This window comes from Cryptomeria japonica, chromosome 2 (genome assembly GCF_030272615.1).
Source record: "Cryptomeria japonica chromosome 2, Sugi_1.0, whole genome shotgun sequence".
In the NCBI taxonomy this organism is placed as follows: Eukaryota; Viridiplantae; Streptophyta; class Pinopsida; order Cupressales; family Cupressaceae; genus Cryptomeria; species Cryptomeria japonica.
This window is the reverse complement of record NC_081406.1, coordinates 209232564-209252440: the sequence shown is the minus strand read 5'-3', so window position 1 is coordinate 209252440 and position 19877 is coordinate 209232564. Positions and strand designations below refer to the sequence as shown.

At 37.3% G+C, this 19877-nt stretch overlaps 1 protein-coding gene across 3 annotated transcripts in view; it reads right to left on the bottom strand.

Moving 5' to 3' along the window:
* Nucleotides 1–19877, bottom strand: part of LOC131074960 (peroxisomal (S)-2-hydroxyacid oxidase GLO4) — a 139901-nt gene that overhangs the window by 41789 nt on the left and 78235 nt on the right. For all 3 annotated transcript variants that reach the window (XM_058011714.2, XM_058011712.2, XM_058011715.2), the window contains one exon: nt 8889–8951. In XM_058011714.2, the coding sequence (XP_057867697.1) occupies nt 8889–8951 (63 nt within the window). The remainder of the gene's footprint in view (nt 1–8888; nt 8952–19877) is intronic.

Here is a 19877-nt window from a genome sequence, read left to right as displayed (position 1 = left end):
AATACCAGATCATTAGTTATAGATTAATGTTATTTAAATTTAAAAATAACAATAAGTAAAAGGTTGTAGGTTTTGATAAAGAAAAACGGTTTTTTTTTATGTTATCATTTTTGGTAAATGAGTATGCAAGGTGTGCCTAAGGGAGGCATGCCTTCACAATGTGCTGAAAAGCATGCTTCCAAAGTGCTTTACTTATTTATTTTTAAAAACTGAGCACTAACTTCTATGATTTGATTTTGACTATTGACTTTTTATTTTTAACTTCTCAATTTTAATTTTTAAAAGTTATAATTATTAATAATTAATATTATGAAAAAATTATCTGGTTTCTATTTTCTTTTTATAATTTTAGACAATAGCAACAATATTAGTAATAATTAACAATTAATAATTATTTTTAAATTACAAACAAATTTTAAAAATAAAATTTATAGTAATCTAGCTAGCACTCCTTTGCTCCCATAATGCCACAGTCGACAACCAAACTCCCTCATTGTGCGCCATCCTCTGGCAATGAATGTTGCACTAGAGATGGTTTTTCTAGTTGCATTGTATCCAAGGCTTCCATGCGTGGGGTGTAAGTCCGAAATGTTCTTCTAGTTTTTCTGTCACTCCTTTATGAACTAATTTACGATCCCAGGATGGCGTTAGGTTTTCAGTTGGTGAAAGGGTTCTGATAATTTTTCTTTTGTGCATGCTTTATGTGCTCATCAGTTTCCTTTTAAGCAATGGGTATTGCTTTCTTGCCTATCATGTTGGGGATGGGTAGATTTGGTTGCCTAAACCCACCCCAATTGCTTCTCCCAATGGCAGTTGTATTCCTAGCGTGAATGTTAATAAGGGCTAGACTTTCATTCTCTATCGTTCTTCACATATACGAAAAAGATATGTATTGGAGATTCTATTCACGATTAGGAAGAATTTTCATAAGACCATGCCCTAATCTATAGATTTGTGAAAACATGGCCAAAGCTTTGTGATCTTCATTCTCAAATCACCACCACTTGGAAAGATAGTTTGGAGGAAGAGGCGGAGAAGTGGTTAAGGAGGATAGGCCTTTGCCCTGCTTCCTAGTGAAGGACGCCTAGCAACCTTTTTCAAGCTAAAAGGGCCCACTTTTGAACCCTCTAACGGTCAAAAAAATTTAGGCGGGAACCTATTTTTGTGGCGGCCTTCTTTGTAATTTTCAAGAAGTTTCATGAGGATAGGTATAAAAGTGAATCATATTCCCTCATTTGAAGCTTCTCTCCACAAGTTTCTAATTACAACTCTTCAAATTCAAGTGAGCAAGCAATCAAGCATCATTAGAGAAGTGAAGGAGAGGTCAAGTATTCAGATTTCAACCATTCAAGATGGCATCCATGATCAAGTTCTTATGAAAACATCCATGAATTCACATATGACAACATCAACCTTTCCATGAATACTTCAAGGCAAAGAAGATTCATAAAGGTATAACATTTCAATTGAGTATTTCAAATCCAGATCTAGCCTCTACCCTATCAAGGCACACTTTCCTTTTCATTTCACTTCATCATAGGGTTAATTCCAAACCTGAGGTTTGACCTAGGCAAACCCCTATCAACCCAACAACATTTTTCCCTCGTGTGTGCAGGTGACAAATCCTAGAGAGAGCAAATATAGATCTGGAAAGTGCAGACTAAGACACACAAGACCAGATAATGGAGAAGTGAAAAGACTCGGTTAAGGCTGCCTAGCATCAATGACCGATACTTTTCCGATGAAATGCTAGGGAGATCCAAAGCGATATCCTAATTCCAAAATAGTTTCTAATATCTTCATCTGACATTTTTGGGTCAGGGTCACCTAGCATCATTGATCCACATTTCCAAGCCTAGATTTCAAGCACAAGTTCCTCTCTATTTCTCATTCCCACATCTGTACTTGATGTCTGCATATTTGTTCTGAAAATTGTTTGTCCATGCTGATCATTGTCAATTTGCCCTTGTTCTTGCATTCAATTCATATCATTCCAAAATCACTTTCAATTAAAATCAAGTGAATCCAATTTGTGTTCAGCCCCTTTCCCAACAGATTTTGAGGCTGAACCTATTCAACTTTATTTATCTTAATGTGTTGTTGTGAAAAGGGTTTAATTCCTACCTTACATGTTTAAACTAGTGAACCCCATTTTCCCATATTACATGTTTAGTGAACCTGACATGTCTTATGCTTGCATTAAATTCTGATTTTCAACTTCAGATCTGATTTGTATGCATTTCATTGACTCATATTTGCAATCATTTCTGAAATATATCATTTATGCACTTAAATTACATACATTTAGAGGTTTAATTCACCAAAACCTAAACATTTTGATGAACCTAACTTGTGCATTGCATAATTTCTGATTTATATGCTAAGATCTAGTTTTTACGGCATATAATTTTCAGAATTAGAAGCATTCACTGTTCAAATCTATCATTTCTATAGCGCATTTTGCTTAATTGATCATTTTATTGGGAAATTGCATTGTTTAGTCATTACTTTGGTTTGCATTAACAATTGTATGAGAGGCATTATGAGTACAAATCTATTTCATTATCTTTGCCCTCTTTGTGTATGAGTTTCATGACCCTTTGCCTCAAATCCAATATCCCTATGAGAAGTTATAGAATTATGGCTTCCCAAAGTTTAAATACCAAGGGTATTGAGCCTGAGTTGACTAACCTATTCCATGGGAACTTGGGTGAGTCCTCTATTCCTACCCATGACATACCTAACATCATGGAGAACCATTCCTCTCATGATTCTCATGATAAGAATGACTCTTTAACTCGAATGACTATTGACCGATTGGGGAAGCTTGACCAAGATTTGGATAAACTTCAACCATAGATGAGTCAAAAACACTTGGGTGGAGAGGTAGTCCCCTTGATTGAGGGTTTGAGGAGAATGATTCAAAGTGGTGAACAATGTATGAATGTGCTGTGTAGTATTGCTCATATTGTGGATAGTAATGTTATGACAATGAAAAGTTGTGCCAAACTATTCAATCATTCCAATCCTACAAATCAAGATGATCATTCCCTTCCTACATCTTTGTCGAACATGCCTACATATACATCTTCCATCATGGCTACTGTTGTCACAAAAGTTTGCACCCTTGTTGAGCTATCAACCTAGCAACCTAGTGAAACGTGGAAACAACCCCGGAGTGTGGGGCCTTGCATAGGGGGTTGAATCTCCGAAGAAGGCTAGTTTCCTCCCTTATCTAGTTGCAGGTGTTGAACCAACCCAACACTTAAAATTCTACTCCTGAACCTACTCTAACAGCTTGCAAAAGAAAAGAGGCAAGAAAATGAAGAAAGTAAAGAGGTGATGCACCAAGATGAGAGATGTCCCTCTCCCTACCCCAAAATGACAATAAGAATCAATTAAAATACCGCAGGGATACACAAACTTTAATTTCATGAATGACACCAAACACATGTATGGAGGTTAGGTTTTGTTGAATGTCAGAAGGGGAGAAGGATTCCCACAAGTCACATTCAGAAACAAGTAAACACAGCATATATGTGAGAGAAAGACACAAAACATACACTTATAATGAAGGTAAGAAAACATACACAACATGCATAAGTTGAAGAGAGGCAAGAATGATGATTTTAATTCATTCTCAGGCCAATGGCCAAACTTACAGTTGCAGAAATGCAAGAAAACATAAATTCTTCAAGAGAAGTGAGTAGAAAGTAACTCAAGCCAGCACGGAGAAAACCCTTTACAATGAGGCTCAACAACCTATATATAGAAAACTAGATGCAGAAAAGAGAGCAAAAGTCAAGAAGGGGAAAACCTTGACCCTAATGTATGCAAAGGAATGTCATTCCGGGAAGATAGGGAAGTGGCCGAACTTGATATAGTTGTGCGTGCAAGCAACCTAGCCATACCCAGACAAAAAAATCCCAAGAAGAAAAGTACTTCTAGAAGGTAGATTTCTTGACATTCTAAAGTAAGAGCATACGAACCTAACATGAAGGCCATCAAGTAACCACAAATAAGCATGGCCTTGGACTCCACTTGATGGCAATCTTGCAAAAACATTAAATACGCCCTTGTAGCGCCATGAATGAAAGTAGACAATTTGCAAGACTTGGTGGAGCATTAAGAGCCTTGAGTTTTGATCACGCCATTGGGAAGTGTTGTAGTCACTGGAGGTTGAACATCGGGCCTTCAAGAAACTGTTGCAAATGGAAAGGAGTTGAGAACCCCAAAGTCTGAAGGATGACAGGGAGGAGATAGGAGGACCTCAGATTTCGGGGTTTGGGGAGACAAAATACCTCTTCCCAAAAAGGGAAGGGGTAGACTAGTTCCCTAAATCTTGAAATCTTGAATGGAAGGGAAGTTTGGGTTATGGGGTTTGGGGAGACAAGATACCTCTTCTCAAAAGGAAAGAGGTAGACTGGTTCCCCAAATCTAGAAATCTGGAATTCCGAAGAAGTTAAAAGGAAGGAGAAAGGACCGACAGACTTCAAGGTATGAAGGAAAGATGCAAGGGTGAAGGGAGTAGGCCGAAAGTCCACCTCATGATGAAAGAACACTTTAGCATTTTCCTGATCTCTTGACTTGGGACTTGATCAACTGTGGTAGAACTGGTCCATGGAACATATCTCTGATTGATTCTTATTGATGGACCAAGGGTGTCATAAAATGAAAACAGCTACCTCTACAGAAAATTTTAATGCTACAATTGTTAGTCATGCGGAGAATCCTATCAATCAATACTCCTATATACTTCCTTTCATTAGCCTTCCATTTGTTTCCCAACCATCTCCTTTGCCCACCTATCATTATGTTCCACCTTCTTACTCCAATGCTCCACCTACCTATTACAATGTTACACCTCCATCACAATCCAAGATGTCAAACTCCAATTCATCCACCGAAGCCACTATAAACAATTAGGCCCAAAGTGTTTCATCTTTGCAACAACAACTAGCTTCTAACCCAATCCAAATTCAATGTTCCTACATGTGATACTGCTAGCCCACTTTCCCATGACATCATTTGTACCCTTGTCTCACAATACATGGATGTTCCCCATTTGCAGACATTCAATGGAAAAGGTGAGCCCTAGACTCATGTGAAAACATTTCAAACTTTGTGTAATGACTTATCACATGATCATAGGCTCATGGAAAAACTATTCACCTATACATTAAGAGATAAAGCTTTGCAGTGGTTTTGCTCCTTGCCTCCTCGTTCAATTGATTCTTTTCATAAATTGTCTAATGCATTTGTGCAACATTTTCAAAACAATATTGGTCCTCAAATTACTTTAACTGATTTGATGCATCGTAAGCAATGAGTTAGGTAAAAAGTATTTGATTTCATTGGTAGATACAAACATTTGAATTCACAAATCGCTTATCTTGTGCCTGGTGGTGATGTTCAAAGAATTTTCATTAATAATTTGCAAAAGGATATTAGAGATAAACTTTTTTTTCTGATTATGCTTTCTTCGCACACTTATACACAACGCTTCATAAATTTCAGTTTCAAGTGATTCAATTTGAATCCTCTTCATCAATGGCTCTAGTTGATAAGAATGAAGAAGCTCATCAATCCTTTCAAAAATTTCAAAAACAAAACAAGAATCTCATCAAAATCAATAATAATTCCTCCAATCATATTGATACTCAAGTGGTAGCTTCAACATCAAGTGAGGCCCCTATATCCTCAATCTTTACACATAATTTTACTCCTCTTTTTGAATCATTGCATAGTATCATGCTTAAATTGATTAATGCTAATGTGATTAAGGTTCCTCCCGTCAAACCCATAGATACCTCTACGGCTTTTCCAGCTTCCTTTGATCGTAAAGCCTTTTGCCAATACTATCGTCAAGTCGGCCATGATACTAAGAAGTGCTAAAAATTGAAACATGCAATCCAAGATCATATTGATTCTAACACTATAACCGTCAAGGGTGTGAATGATAAAGGAAATAAATCCATCACACCTCTTAATCAAAACTTGCAAATGATTACCAATCCTTTTCCTTCCCATTCTACCAATGTTGTTGAACCTAAGAAGCCAAACTACATGATTCCTGATGATGTGTACAGAAGTTAACAAGCATGTTGTGACCCTTATTGAGCAACCTAAGCCTAAAACTAACCTTTGCATCACCTTTGACTCAAGGGAGATTATTGATGCACCTAATGGACCATTATACATTACTACAAAAATTTAAGGAAAGCTCTCACAGGGAGTGCTCATTGATCCAGTATGTATGGTGAATGTTATTACTAAAGAACATCTTTATACACGACAATTATATCAAGATACATCTAATAAATCTAATGTTATGAATAAGGTACATGATGGTTTCACTTGTCCCACTATAAGTTCCATCACCCTTGCCTTAGAGGTTGGTACTAAGTGCTTAGATGTTACCTTTGCCATTATCCCTACCTCCAACCAATTTTTTGTTTAGTTGGGATACCCTTGGCTCAATTCGATAAAAGGTATCCCTTCTACCATTCATAAGTTCCCTCAAATGATAACTCAATTTTGTGATTGAAATTCCCTCACAATGGACGTATTATAATGATCAATCATAACCTTTATTAGCCCTTAGCAAGACATGGAAATTTCACCCTTGATTACTTTTGGCCTAAAACACCCGAATCTTTACAACCCCGAGAAGGTGTCCTCTTCTTATCAAAAATTCGAACATGAGAGTATATTGGCCTTGAGTAATCCTAATGATTCTTCACCTATGGATATGGATATTCCTCCTCCGCATCTCTGACCTGGAATTTTTCCTACCCCTCCTATTCCTCCTATATATGTTGTGGTCCCACCTCCTACATCTTATAAAGGTCAAAGAGAAAAGCGCCCAACATCCTGTATCTCTCAACCTAGTGAGGTTTCTTCAATTCCTCCTTCTACAAAGGAAGAAAAGTAGCCTATGTTGATTGATTCCCAACCTTCACAAGTTTCAAGTCATACCAAGACAAATCGTAGAGCGAGAGAACGCCGACGAAGATGTTGTGCCAAGGCTCATGAGCTTTCTTCCCAAACCGTTTCCTCCCCGAAGCCATCGAGTGTTGACTTGTTCCCATTTTCCCAACCTTTGCCTAACCCTGGGGAGGAGCTTTATCTTAATCAACCATGTCAAAAATTAAAATTATCTATGCAAAATGATTATTCTCCTTCATCTCCTTTGTGCATTAGAGATCCTGTTGTGATTAATTCAGATGATAATGTTGATGCTAATAATGTGGATACTAACAATTCTTATGATATGTATGAGGTTATTGAGATTAATCATGAGCTATCTTTGAGATTTTCAAAATCTTTAATCCTAGCTCCTAGTGACAAACAAAGTGATTCATCATTAGAGCATGGTCCTTGTGATAGCTTCTTCTACCATTCTTGTTGTGACTCTTCTTGCATCTTGTCTACGATCCCTAAACCCCATTTTCCAAAATAACACCTACCAAAATCTCTTCGAAAGTGGGCAACTATTGTTGTTCGCAACCAATAGTATGTGAAACAATTGCTTTCAACTGTGGGAAATTCTTCTCAACTGATCATTCCACCCCCCAATGTCCAAATATAAAAGTTCATGATGGGGGAAATCAAGTCAAGCGACTCACCTGGTGGGTTGGGGTCACGCCCCATCATTATGTTATTCCTCCTGATGGTCAAAATGTTTTAGATTCGATGCATGCCCCTCAATTGGTCAACTCAATTCATTCCTCTCCATTTAAACTACAAGACACAAATTTTGGAACTCTTCAAAAGGCTTCCTCCAACATTTTTATTGGAGAGGATTCAACAATTCCTCAAAGGAAGCTAACTTTAAGATTATAGACAATTTCGTGGCTTCCTCTATGTCTTCGATTCCCTCGATGGATGGCGAATCTAGGGAAGACAGCACAAAAGGTAAAGTTGAGCAAAACATAAAGTTTCACCCTCAACCAAATCAAGCTTGGATAGAGGTGTAGAGGAAGAAGTCCCCCCTTTTAAAATCCATGCACCAAATGACACTCAAATCATCTAAAAAAGGGAAAATTCATGAAATGTGTGAGATTACCCCATGCTAAAATGGGATGGTATGAATAACAAGGATAATAGTCTAAGGGAAATTATCACCATAGGTAGTAAATTAGCTCCAATGCACCCCTTTTGTTAAGGGCATGCACTTTTTCAATACTTTGTTTTCTAATTATTTCATGGGATACAAAACCCTTATGCATAGCTAACCAATCAAAAAATAGAAAAACAATACTTTTAAATATACTCACAAATAATAATATTAATAAATTAAAAACCAAAATATAGTACAGCCTGAGTTGGCCTAGTGGTGGAGAACTTATGCCTTTGAAAGAGAGGTCACAAGTTCAAATCCCATAAGGGGGTAGGGTATGTACACCTTATCGACTTCGGCCCATTACCAATCAAAAAAAAATTTATAAACCAAAAATAATATTTAAAAAAACAATGTTTAATTAAAGTTATCAACTAACAATCAATAATAAATTAATAATATTTTTTAAAAAAATTTAAAATTGACAGAGAAATTAAGAACACTTGATGATTCAACATTTAAATATTAACAATATGACCAAAAAATTGACTATTACGACTTTGAGAAACAATTCAACACCACACAAATGATACATTGATGATGACATTTCATGTATCACAATCAAGTTCTAGATTGAATACAACTAACCTATTAAAATTTTGTAATTTGAATCCTATCAAACCTGGAACTGTAAATTGGGTTTATGTTTACTTGACAATCAAGCAAGACAAGGTTAGAAAAGCATTTAAACGAGCATCCTATACAGCAAGAGAAAGAATGTATGGGTATAGTCCGAGTTTGTATTATGCCAAAAAACAAAAAATACCTTCCAAGTAAAAGAGCTATCCAGAGTTTGGGAAGCATAAGATTGAAGTCCTGAACCCTTCTCCTGCAAGGAGTAAACATTGAAATCAGACAAAGTCATTTGAAATTTAAAAAAAAACACTATTTTAGTTTTATTAAGTATTTTATCTATAGAAAATATTAGAAATAATAGTTAATAAATAAGTAGAACAGTTGGTATTGGTGTGGCACAACCACAGAAGCTGCTAAACTTGTGAATTCAGGTTATTTGGTGGCCTATGTGGAAGCCTACATGACACCCAAGGAAGATTACAAGGAATGGAAATTTTATACAAATGTAGAATGGATGGTGAATATTTCCATTTCAAAAACAATATAAGTATATAGGCTTAATATGGCGAAAAAACAAAAGTCACTACCAATACTTGTAGGGTTCAGAAAATGTGATAACTTTGTGCACATTCTAGATAGAAACTTGGCTTGTGTTACTTTGAAGAATTCGCTGATTAGAAAAAATAAGTTTTTAAAATTTTGTAACAACTACCCAATCAGTCATTATCCCATAGAATTTCCTAATGATGCTTGTGTGGGGCCACCTTCTATTTTTATAATTTTTTACTCCACTTGCATTTTGGTACAGCAAGAAAGTTTGGTTGGTAGGAGTGTGGTTGCAATTTTTAAAACAATGCAGATGCATGCAAAATTACTTTTGATCAAAGGCACTAATGGGATTCTCTATAACACCAAATGATTGTAGTCTAGTCCCTAGGGGGCCTATTGAAACCCTATTTAATGTTTTTATGCCTGATCTTTGTTTCCATGATGGTGGAAATTCGGTTCCCTTCTCAGTGACTCTATTTTGATAATTATTGTCAAAATATGGAAAGTTTAGCATCATTAATTTTAAACTTGTTGGTATAGGGGTTAAATTGAGTTATATGAACTTAGATGATATCATCTATAAAAGGCATCAAGAATTCAATTCCCATCGTTTTGCTAAAGTTGGTTGAAAGAATATTGTTTGTAGATTAAAATGTTTTCTATGGTTTGAAACAATCTCCCAGCACTTACTCTTTGACGACTGATCCCCATTTCAGAAAGGAAAATTTTCAGAGCCATTAATGATCCAAATATTTTTATCTTGTGTGGATTCTTTGATTCTTACTAGAAGCAATCCTTTCTCTCTTCTCACCACTAAAGAAGCTTTAAAAGTTTAAAGAGTATATTTGAAATGACTGATTTGGGTTGTTTCTTTATTTCTTGGAGTTCAAGAATGGCAAGAAAAAGATGGAAATTTCTTCTCAATCTAAATATCACCCAAGACTTGTTTTGTCATTTTTACATTATCGATTGTGAATTTGTTTCTACACTCTGTAGAGTTAGAGTTAAATTAATTAATAAAATAAGTCCTCAACCTGTTGATGCTACTTTATTGAAGCTGTTCATCAGAGATTTGACTTGTCTTGCCTATAATTATCCTTATATTATTTTGTTGTTGGATTAGTTTCTTGTTCTATATCCAACCCTTAATCTAAATGTTTTACTAAAAATATTCTTTCTAATGTCAAAGGAACTCCAAACATTCGGTATCAAGAATACATTGAAAAAATGCTTACCTTTGGCAAGTTTCACATATCTTGTCAGGTTGGTAGTCTAAATGATCAAATATCAACTCTTAGTTATTATCTCTCATGATTAAGGCACCTCTCGAAACAAATCCATAAGCAGAAAACTTGGCCCCATCATTAATCATAGCTTAGAATAAGGGATGCAATCATACTGCTTATGAAAAAAAAATTAGTTGAGAAAACTTCTTGGTAATCTCAGATGCCTTCAATTTGGAGTACATTGCAATTGGATTGCACTTCATATTTGTTAGCACAATGTGCCAATGGCCTGTTTAACAAGTAAAATCCTGTGTCAGTTTGCAACAATACTTGGCACAAGCAAAGTACCTAATTCAGAAAGCCTGAAATGAAAATGCAACATTTGACTAGGTAGTTGACATGGAACCATTTCAAGGATTAATGCACACCTTTTACATAACCTTGGTAAATGGGTTGTGTTGATGTGTTTTTTAGGCACATGTGAACACAGAATAAAATACCATAAGTATCTTATCCTCTCTTGAACAAAATCTCTCGGATGCTGAAGATTGGCTTAAGGATCATTCGAGAAGACTCGAAGATTCATATATGTAGGATCACCACGTGTGGATAAGCTTTGTTGGTTGTTGTGATTGCTGTTTAATCTAAGGGCATTTATGGTTCGAAAAGATTTCATAAAGTGATTGCAGATGATATGCAATGAAGTTCTTTCCTAAGACTACTAAATGATTATCAAAAAAAAGGCAAAAGATGAGAGTTTAGAGAAGTTATAAGCTATTCTAAAATGAATGAATGAAAAATGACACAAGTGAAACTCAACTAGTTATAGCATCGCCATACATGAACAACTCCACTAGAACTAGTGCAATCTTCTAAGGATGTTTGGGGATTTTCAAATCACTACTAATCATAGACACCATTAGTTGAATGCATATCAATGATTGAGCAATAATCGAACTTAAACAATTTTAAGAGTTCCAGTTGACCACACAAGGCTCGCTTACAATCAGCAAGAAAGCTAGTGGTATGGATAACGAGCTTCACAATATATCAAGTGCAACATTCCATCATTTAATGCAAACACTAAAACTAACATCAAAGATTGACTTGAGAAGATAAAAGAACCATGCAATAAGATTCAAGGATTGAGCAAAACACCATAACTTCAATGTTTTATTGATCCAATAGCCAAACAACAACAATTCTTCAAGTCTTTCTCTTGTCACTATTCTAACACCTTAGCCTATTTCTCTCCTATTGCTCTTAATCTTATTCCATTGCTATTAACCATTACAAATGAAATGAGTGGAGCTTATATAAGACTCCCAAGTACAATGAAGGGCCAAGATTTTGCCACCTAAACCCTAATTAGGGTTTGATACAAATGAAAACCCTATCAAGATAATCATCATCATGAATCAACCAATGAGAAGATAACATGTGCCGACACGGAAATCGAGGAAACATCCTCCAATAGGAAAATGGAACGCCAAGTGGGATCATAACAAACTATCTTCTAGAACTTTGTTTCCTTTCTCCTTTTCCTTTCTGGCATATTCAATGAGTCTGGATGTCATACTTTCAACTTCAGAAATTGGAATCTCAGGTAGATTCTTCATTCGTTCTTCTATGTGGATCACTTCATCAAAGGCTGCAAGAAGTGTTATCTCCCATCCATGCTCAAGTTCTTTTGTCTTATCAGTAAGGAACATAGTCGTATACACACAATATAACTGTTTTTCTATGATTAGTCCACCTTCTCCCTGAAAGATGACTTTTATCCTATCCTCCAATTCTTGAATGTCCACATTTGTTTCAATTTCTGCCCTTTTGTAAAAATGACACACATCACCTCAATTATCTTGTCATGAATAGGATGAACGGTATCTTCAACTTGACTACATCTGTTACTAACGTCTTCAAAAAGGAGTTTCTTCATTTGAAGCAAAGTTGACCACTGTAACAAATTAGGAGATGATTCTTTTCTAATTACCCCTTCTTGTGCCAGTATTTGTCTAGGTGCTTTCCTTATTGCTTGCAATACTAAGATGGTGAAAACTTTAGTATGAGTGAAGGCATCAACTGTCACCATGAGGTTATGAACTATCTCAAGGACACGAATGGCTCTACCAAGTATTTTCATCATATTTCTCACAAACTCATTAGCCATTGTGAAAGATTTATTGACCCATGCATCTAGAAGTTGTGTTGAGTTTGCTATCTTCTCCATATGATTTACCAATTCATGAGGAAGCATTAGTTGAGGTGTGTTTGTTGGGTCATGATGTCTTAGTGATTCCTTGAACTGATGGAAATAGCTCCTCCATGCATTTATCTCCTTTTCTAACCTTTTGTTCTTCTCTATTTCAGCCTTTAGCTTCTCATTGACCGCCTTCACTGAATCGGTTGCTTCATCCATGGCTTGCTCGGAAGTAAGTGGACCTAAGTCAAAAGTCTTCAAATCATATTCATCTGTCGTAATCTCATCCTCATATTTATCTACTGCCGAAGTGGCAATTTGTATCTTCCTAGAGCCTATATCGTCTCTTATTACTTTAGACATCATTGAAGCTTTCTTCTTTTCACTGACTTCTTGAAGTCCATTTAGAAGACTCCCCAAATCAAATGCTTGTTCTTTTTCTTCCGCTATTACCTCCTTGGCAAGTCTTTCCTTGAGCCAGTCAGGGATAGAAGATCTTCCTTCTTTTACTTGCACTTCTTTGGGCAATGGCTCATTCCTAGGAGGGGAAGTTACTTCATTATTATCTCCCTATTCCTCATCATCACAAATCTGGATATGAAGGGCCGTATTTGATGATTCTTGTGGCATCTTTCCTTTATCTTGTCTATCATTCATGTCATTTTGTATTGTAGACTCCATTGATTCATCCACTTCATGGACCATGCTTTCATCTATCCTTTGATCCTTGCCTTGATTTATTTCTCTATCATGCCTAGAAGAAGCACTAGGAGGCTGATCAAAATTCGTCTTTTGCTTCTTCTTGGATGTCTCTTTCTTTCCTTTTTCATTCTTCCTCTTTGATCCTTTAGAATGAGAAGTGCTCTCACTTACACTTGCCCTTTCTTCTTCTTTTGTCCTTGTCTCCAAATTGAATGTCATTGTTACATCTTGCTCCTTCGATTTCTGATGCTGAATATCTACCTATCTGCGTGTGCAAGTTAAGACTTGATTCATTAATTCCCTCAAATCCATGACTTCCTTTTCATCCCAATTAATCTTCACTCATTTATCTTCCATCTCATAGGTAGATTGGATATATCTACCACTATCTTGTGCTTGGTTGGCCACTCTATAGACTTTGCATTTCCTGATGAGATCAAGAGGCAATCGGGAGTGCTTTATCTCTAAGTCATCTTGTGCATTCATCCAAAAGTCTTCTACTTGAAACACATGTTTATGCTTTCTTCCAGCCATTTCTTCTATATTGCCATAGGGATCAAAATTATCTCTAGAAGCAAATGGTGTAAACGAATAGAGAGATAACTCTTGCTCAGCACTTTCAGCTATTTGAAGGGAAGGACAAACTTCTATTGAATTCCCAAGTAAAATGGAATTAGTGATGACACCTCCATGTTTGTACCTTAATGACTTGGTACATGATAACAATTGTCTTGCCACTTCAAGTAGTACTAACCTGTCTATTGGATAATGTGGCAACATATAAGGAGGAGAAGAACATCCTTGGATTCTTATGTATGTGAATTTGGGAAATTGAATGAACCATGCACCATATTGTTTGACAAGTGCATGTGCCTCTAGAGACAATCTCTGATGGATTCCACCTTGCAGGATCCTAGTGATGTGCATTGTGAAAATATCATTGACTGTTCTATAGTGCTGCTTAGGTGGGTGATGCAATATTTCATAAGAATCACAAACCCTTATCTCTTTGGGCCTCCTTCCAACCCTGCCTCTATGTGGTAGTCCCGCATATTCATAATTCCTTGCTAGAGAATATATGACATATGAGCTCATGTGGAATGACTTGGTGGGAATTAACCTTCTCAATTGTACATCTAGGTTATTACTAATGATTCTTGCCCAGTTGATCATTCCTTTCCCTTGGATGATTATTTGTATGAAGAAGAACATCCATTTATCAAAACAAAAGGCTTGAGAAGCACCTATAACTCGGCTAAGCATGGTGATCAAATCCCCGAATTCCTCTTGGAAGTCAATTCGGTGTGGCCCATTAGGTATCTTGTTCAAGCGAGGTCTACTCTTTTGCAACCAATCCCTATTGATGACTGCTAGGCATGCATCAGGATCATCTTCATAAATTGACTTAGCTCCTTCCAAGATTCTATAGATCATGTCCCTTTGTTCTGGTAGGTGGAAAGCTTCACTTATCGTTATTTTTGATAGGTAGACAAGAATGGTTTCATCCTCGGCCACAATTGTCCTTGAGTGTGAATCATAGTGTTTGGCGCACTCAATCATTAGTTCATGACATCTAACTGTTGGAGGGAAGCCGGCTGCCTTGATAATGTCGCTTTCTATTATCCTCTTGGCTATCGGTGATGTTTTGCCAATATATGGTGCCGCACGAAACTTCTTCATATTGAAGTTCCCAAGGTTTGTATCTCCAATGTTGCTCCACCGAGATGTGATTTTAGTCTCCAAGTCATCACTCCTTTGATCCTCTTTGATGAGAGCCTGTCGAGAAGTAGATCCACTTGCCTTGGACGCTGCCATCATTCACCTATTAAAGATGTTCAAGTTAGGGTCTTGACTAGGTCATGAAAATTATTGACTTTAGGCTTGCAAAACCTTAGAATGAAGATGAAATACTGATTTACGTTGGTATAATGGATGACTTTGTCATCTGTTGCATTGGTTTTGTCATTGATGTCAACACTTGTCTTCTTGGAGGTTTACGTTATGTTCATCGGTATGGTTAGTGGCTTATGCACAATCACCGATATGTGTTCACCAGCAGGTTATATTGTTCACCGGCAGCGATGATAACTTGGAGATCATTTGGTTATGTCGAAGACATGGATTGGAAGTTTGGATTTGGTGTTTTGCTTATTGGTCTAATCGGATTGACAGATTTGCCTTTACCAGCAGATATGTCTAAGTTATGGACTGGTACATGTTATCTATTCCAGATCAGCACGGTACATTATGGAGATGATTTATTGATTGGTAAATGTATTGAGCCAACATGTTGTATCGCATCAATACTTATTTGTAATTGATTTAATTGTAATATCTTTCGTGAGCTGACCTATTCATTTGGTCTTAGGTTTTGTATAAATGATTGTAAGATCTTGTTGAAGATCGGGATATAGGATATGGTATGAGTGTGTTCGAAATTCGAATATTAAAGAGTGAAAATAAGAAGATCCTTGTGCGAATCACGCAGACATTATTTGAAGGTTTAAGGAAGGTTATGAAGGTGTTTTGACACTCATGTTCAGAGCTTAACCGGTACTGAATCCAGCATTGGAGATGCTATTTTGAGCAGTACATTATCATTGGATTTAACCATCCAATTGTGTAGTCAGTGTGACTCCTAATTTGTGATTGAGCAATGAGCTCTAGGCAGTTGGCCTTTTTGCATGTGCAGACCCCATTTGTATACACATACTATCTGCAGTAGTATCATCTGATTGTGGGTAAGGTTTCCCACCATGGTTTTTCCCTTACCGGGTTTTGTTGACGTGTATTTTTTACACTATCAAACACAGAATAAAATAACCAAGGGTACCTTATCCTCTCTTGAGTAAAGCCTCTGAATGCTGAAGATATCGCGAAAAGGATCAATCAGGGTGACTTCAAGGTTCTTCGCTGTAGGATCTCTACGTGTGGATAAGCACCAGTGGTCGTTGTGAATGTTGTTTCTTCAAGGGGTCTTACGCACTTTCTGAGAAAGCTGGTCCGTATTGATCTCACTCGACTGCAGGAACAGGATTTTCCTAATACTAACAAATTCTCAAAAAGATCAAAAGATAGGGTTTCAAGAGATGAATTCTAATCTAATCCTAAGAATGGCTCAATGTAGGCTAAGCTTGGTAAGATTCTACCAATTTTAGTATTGCCAATGAATTACAACTCTACTGGAATTGATGCGATCTTCTAAGGTGATTAGTGATTTTCAAATCATCAAGGATTATGGATACTATCATAAAGATACATATCAATATTTCAATGTTAACTGAATGTTCAAGCAATCTCAATATCTCCAGTTGACCACACAAGGCGTCCTTACAATCAATAAGAAGCTAGTGGTTTGGATACGAATCTCACCAAAGATCAAGCACAACACTTAGTCCTTCAAACTTAAATACTACTTCGACTGAGAATGATTCAAGAAGATAAACAACCATGAAGATAGCCACAAGTATTGCAATAAAACACCATAACTTCAATATTTTATTGATCTCAAAGCCAAATGGACAACAATTGTTCAAAATTCTTTCTTCACTACTCAATCTTGCTACACAATAACTTTCTCTCTAAGCTCTTCTAATTTCTAATATCTTCTTCTAATTTCTCATCTGATCTAATGACAAAATGAAAATGAGTGGGGGTATATATAGCATCCTCAATTACAATGAATGGCCCAGATCGAAAGAAGATCAACGGCTGACATTTTGACACCTAAACCCTAATTAGGGTTTGTTACAAAAAGTTCCCCTTTTAGATGAACATTATTAAATGCATAGCCAAATATTTAATTGGCACAAAAGTCGAGGAAACATAGACCAATGATAATTAAGATGCCACATCATCCTATAACAACCTTTCTTCTAGAACCTTGTTCCCTTTCCTATGCTCTTTCTTAGCATATCCAACGAATTTGGACACAATTCCTTCAATCTCAGCAGTAGGAATCTCAGGAAGATTTTTCATTCATTCCTCCAAGTGAATAACCTAATCGAAGGCAGTGAGAAGAGTTGCTTCCCACCCAGGTTCGAGTTCTTTGATCTTCTCAATCAGGAGCATGGTAGTGAACATCAGGTCTCGTTGCTCATCTGTGATGACATTTTCCTCTTTGCAAAAGATGACCTTGATTCTTTCTTCCAACTCTTGGATGTCCACATCTGTCTCAATCTCGATCCGTCGGCCAAGGATGGTACACAATACTTCAAACACTTTATCCTGAATTGGATGAATGACACCTTCAACTTGATTGCATTTGGTGCTGATGTCTTCAAAAAGGACCTCTTTCATCTGGAGCAGAGCTGACCACTGTAGTAGGTTATGAGTTCCTCCATCCATTATCTTTTCTTGTGCCAGGATCCGTCTTGGTGTTTGTCTTATTACTTGCAAGACAGGAATGATAACATCTCTAGTGTGAGCAAAGGCGGCTACAGTTATCATTAGATTATGAATAATCTCAAGGACCTAGATAGCTCGATGAATTGTCTTCATCATTCTTGTTGCAAATTCAACGGCTACCGTGTGGGATTTATCAATCCAGGAACTCATAAGTTGAACCAAGCTTTTGACCCTTTCTGCTTCGCCAACTGATTCAAGAGGAAGTGCTTGCACAAGAGATACTGCTGGATCCTGACATCTCAAGGGCTGATTGAGATGACTAAAGTAGCCTCTCCAAGCACCGACTTCTCTCTCAAGCCTCCTATTCTTTTCCACTTCTTCCTTGAGTTTGTCCTTAAGTGCTTCAAATGAATCGGTTGCCTCATCCATTGCCTGTTCAGTAGTGAGTGGACCAAGCTCAAATGTTTCTACGTCATACTCATCTGCAAGAATTTCACCTTCATATTTGTCCACCATTGGTGTAGCTATTTGCAATTTCCTTGATCCTGCTTCATCTCTTATCACCTTGGACATCCTGGTGGCCTTCTTCTTTTCCGTTATCTCTTGAGAATTTACTATAAGGCTCTCCAAATCAATTATATTTTCTTCTTCTTCAATCACAATCACCCTTGTCAATCTCTCTTTCAACCAATCCGGAATGGCGGATCTTGTTTCTCTAACTTGTATTTCCTTCGGCAGTGGTTCATCTTCTCGAAGAGGAGATGTCACTTCATCATCATTTCCCTGATCTTCCTATAGCTCATCAATTTGGGGAGATTGACTTGATGAATGCTGAGGTGTCTGTCCCTTGTCTGGCTTATCATTTTGCACCATGGATTCCATAGATTCATCCACCTCAAGTACCGTCTTCTCTTGACCTTCAGCTTGACTTGCCTTCTTTCCATGTCGAGAAGATGTGCTTGATGGGCGATCTCGATTGGCCTCTTGCTTCTTCTTGGAGGATTCTCTTTTCTCAGGTCTTTCTTTCCTCTTTGCGCCTCTAGGATGAGAAGTGTCTTCACTCACACTTGCTTCTCCTTCTTCTGGCCTTGCCTCCAAAGTAAAAGTCATTGGTACGTTCTACTCTCTCAACTTCTAATGTTGCACATCCACCCATCTACGAGTACATGATAAAACCGGAGCCATCAAAGCTCTCAAGTCAAAAATCTCAGGCTCGCTCCAATCTATCTTCACTCTTTTATCTTCTTTGTCATAGGACGACTGGAGGTATTTGCCATTGTCCTGGGTTTGATCGGCTACTCTGTAAACCTTGCATTTCTTGATGAAATCTAAAGGCAATCTGGAATGCATCTTCCTTTTAACCTCCAAATCACTTGAGAGATTCATCCAAAAGTCTTCCACCTGAAACTCATGTTCATACTTCCTAGCAACTGTCTCCTCCATATAGCCATACGGATCAAAATTCTCCCGCGGGGCAAAGAAGGTGAATGAATACAAGGCTAATTCCTTCTCTGCATCCTCCGAAGCTTGAGTATTAGGACATACCTCAACTGAATTCCCCAATATGATAGGTACGGGAACTCCATTTCCATGCTTGTGTCTGGATACCTTTGCACAAGCTACCAACTGTCTGGTTACCTCAAGTAGCACTATCCTGTCTGTTGGATATCACGGCAACATGTAGGGAGGTGAAGGACACCCATGAACTCTTATGTATGTAAACTTTTGAAACTAGATGAACCATGCACCATACCTCTTCACGAGCTCTTGTGCATCCAAAGATAGTCGATTGTGAATCCCGCCTTGCAATATCCTAGTGATGTTCATTGTGAAGGTATCATTGACTAACTTGTAGTCACTTCTAGGCGGATGATGTAGAGATGAACATAAGAGTCACAAACTCTCACTTCTCCGGGTCCTCTTCCAATCACTCCTCTGTGAGGTAGCCCTGCATACTCGAAACTCTTGATCAAGGCGTATATAACATATGAGCTCATGTAGAACGACTTGGTAGGTCTTAGCCTTCTCAACAGCACATCCAGACTATTGCTAATAATTCTGGTCCAATGAAGTGTTCCTTTTCCTTGGACTATTACTTGAATGAAGAAGAACATCCACTTTTCGAAGTAGAAGGCTTGAGGAGCCCCTGTAACTC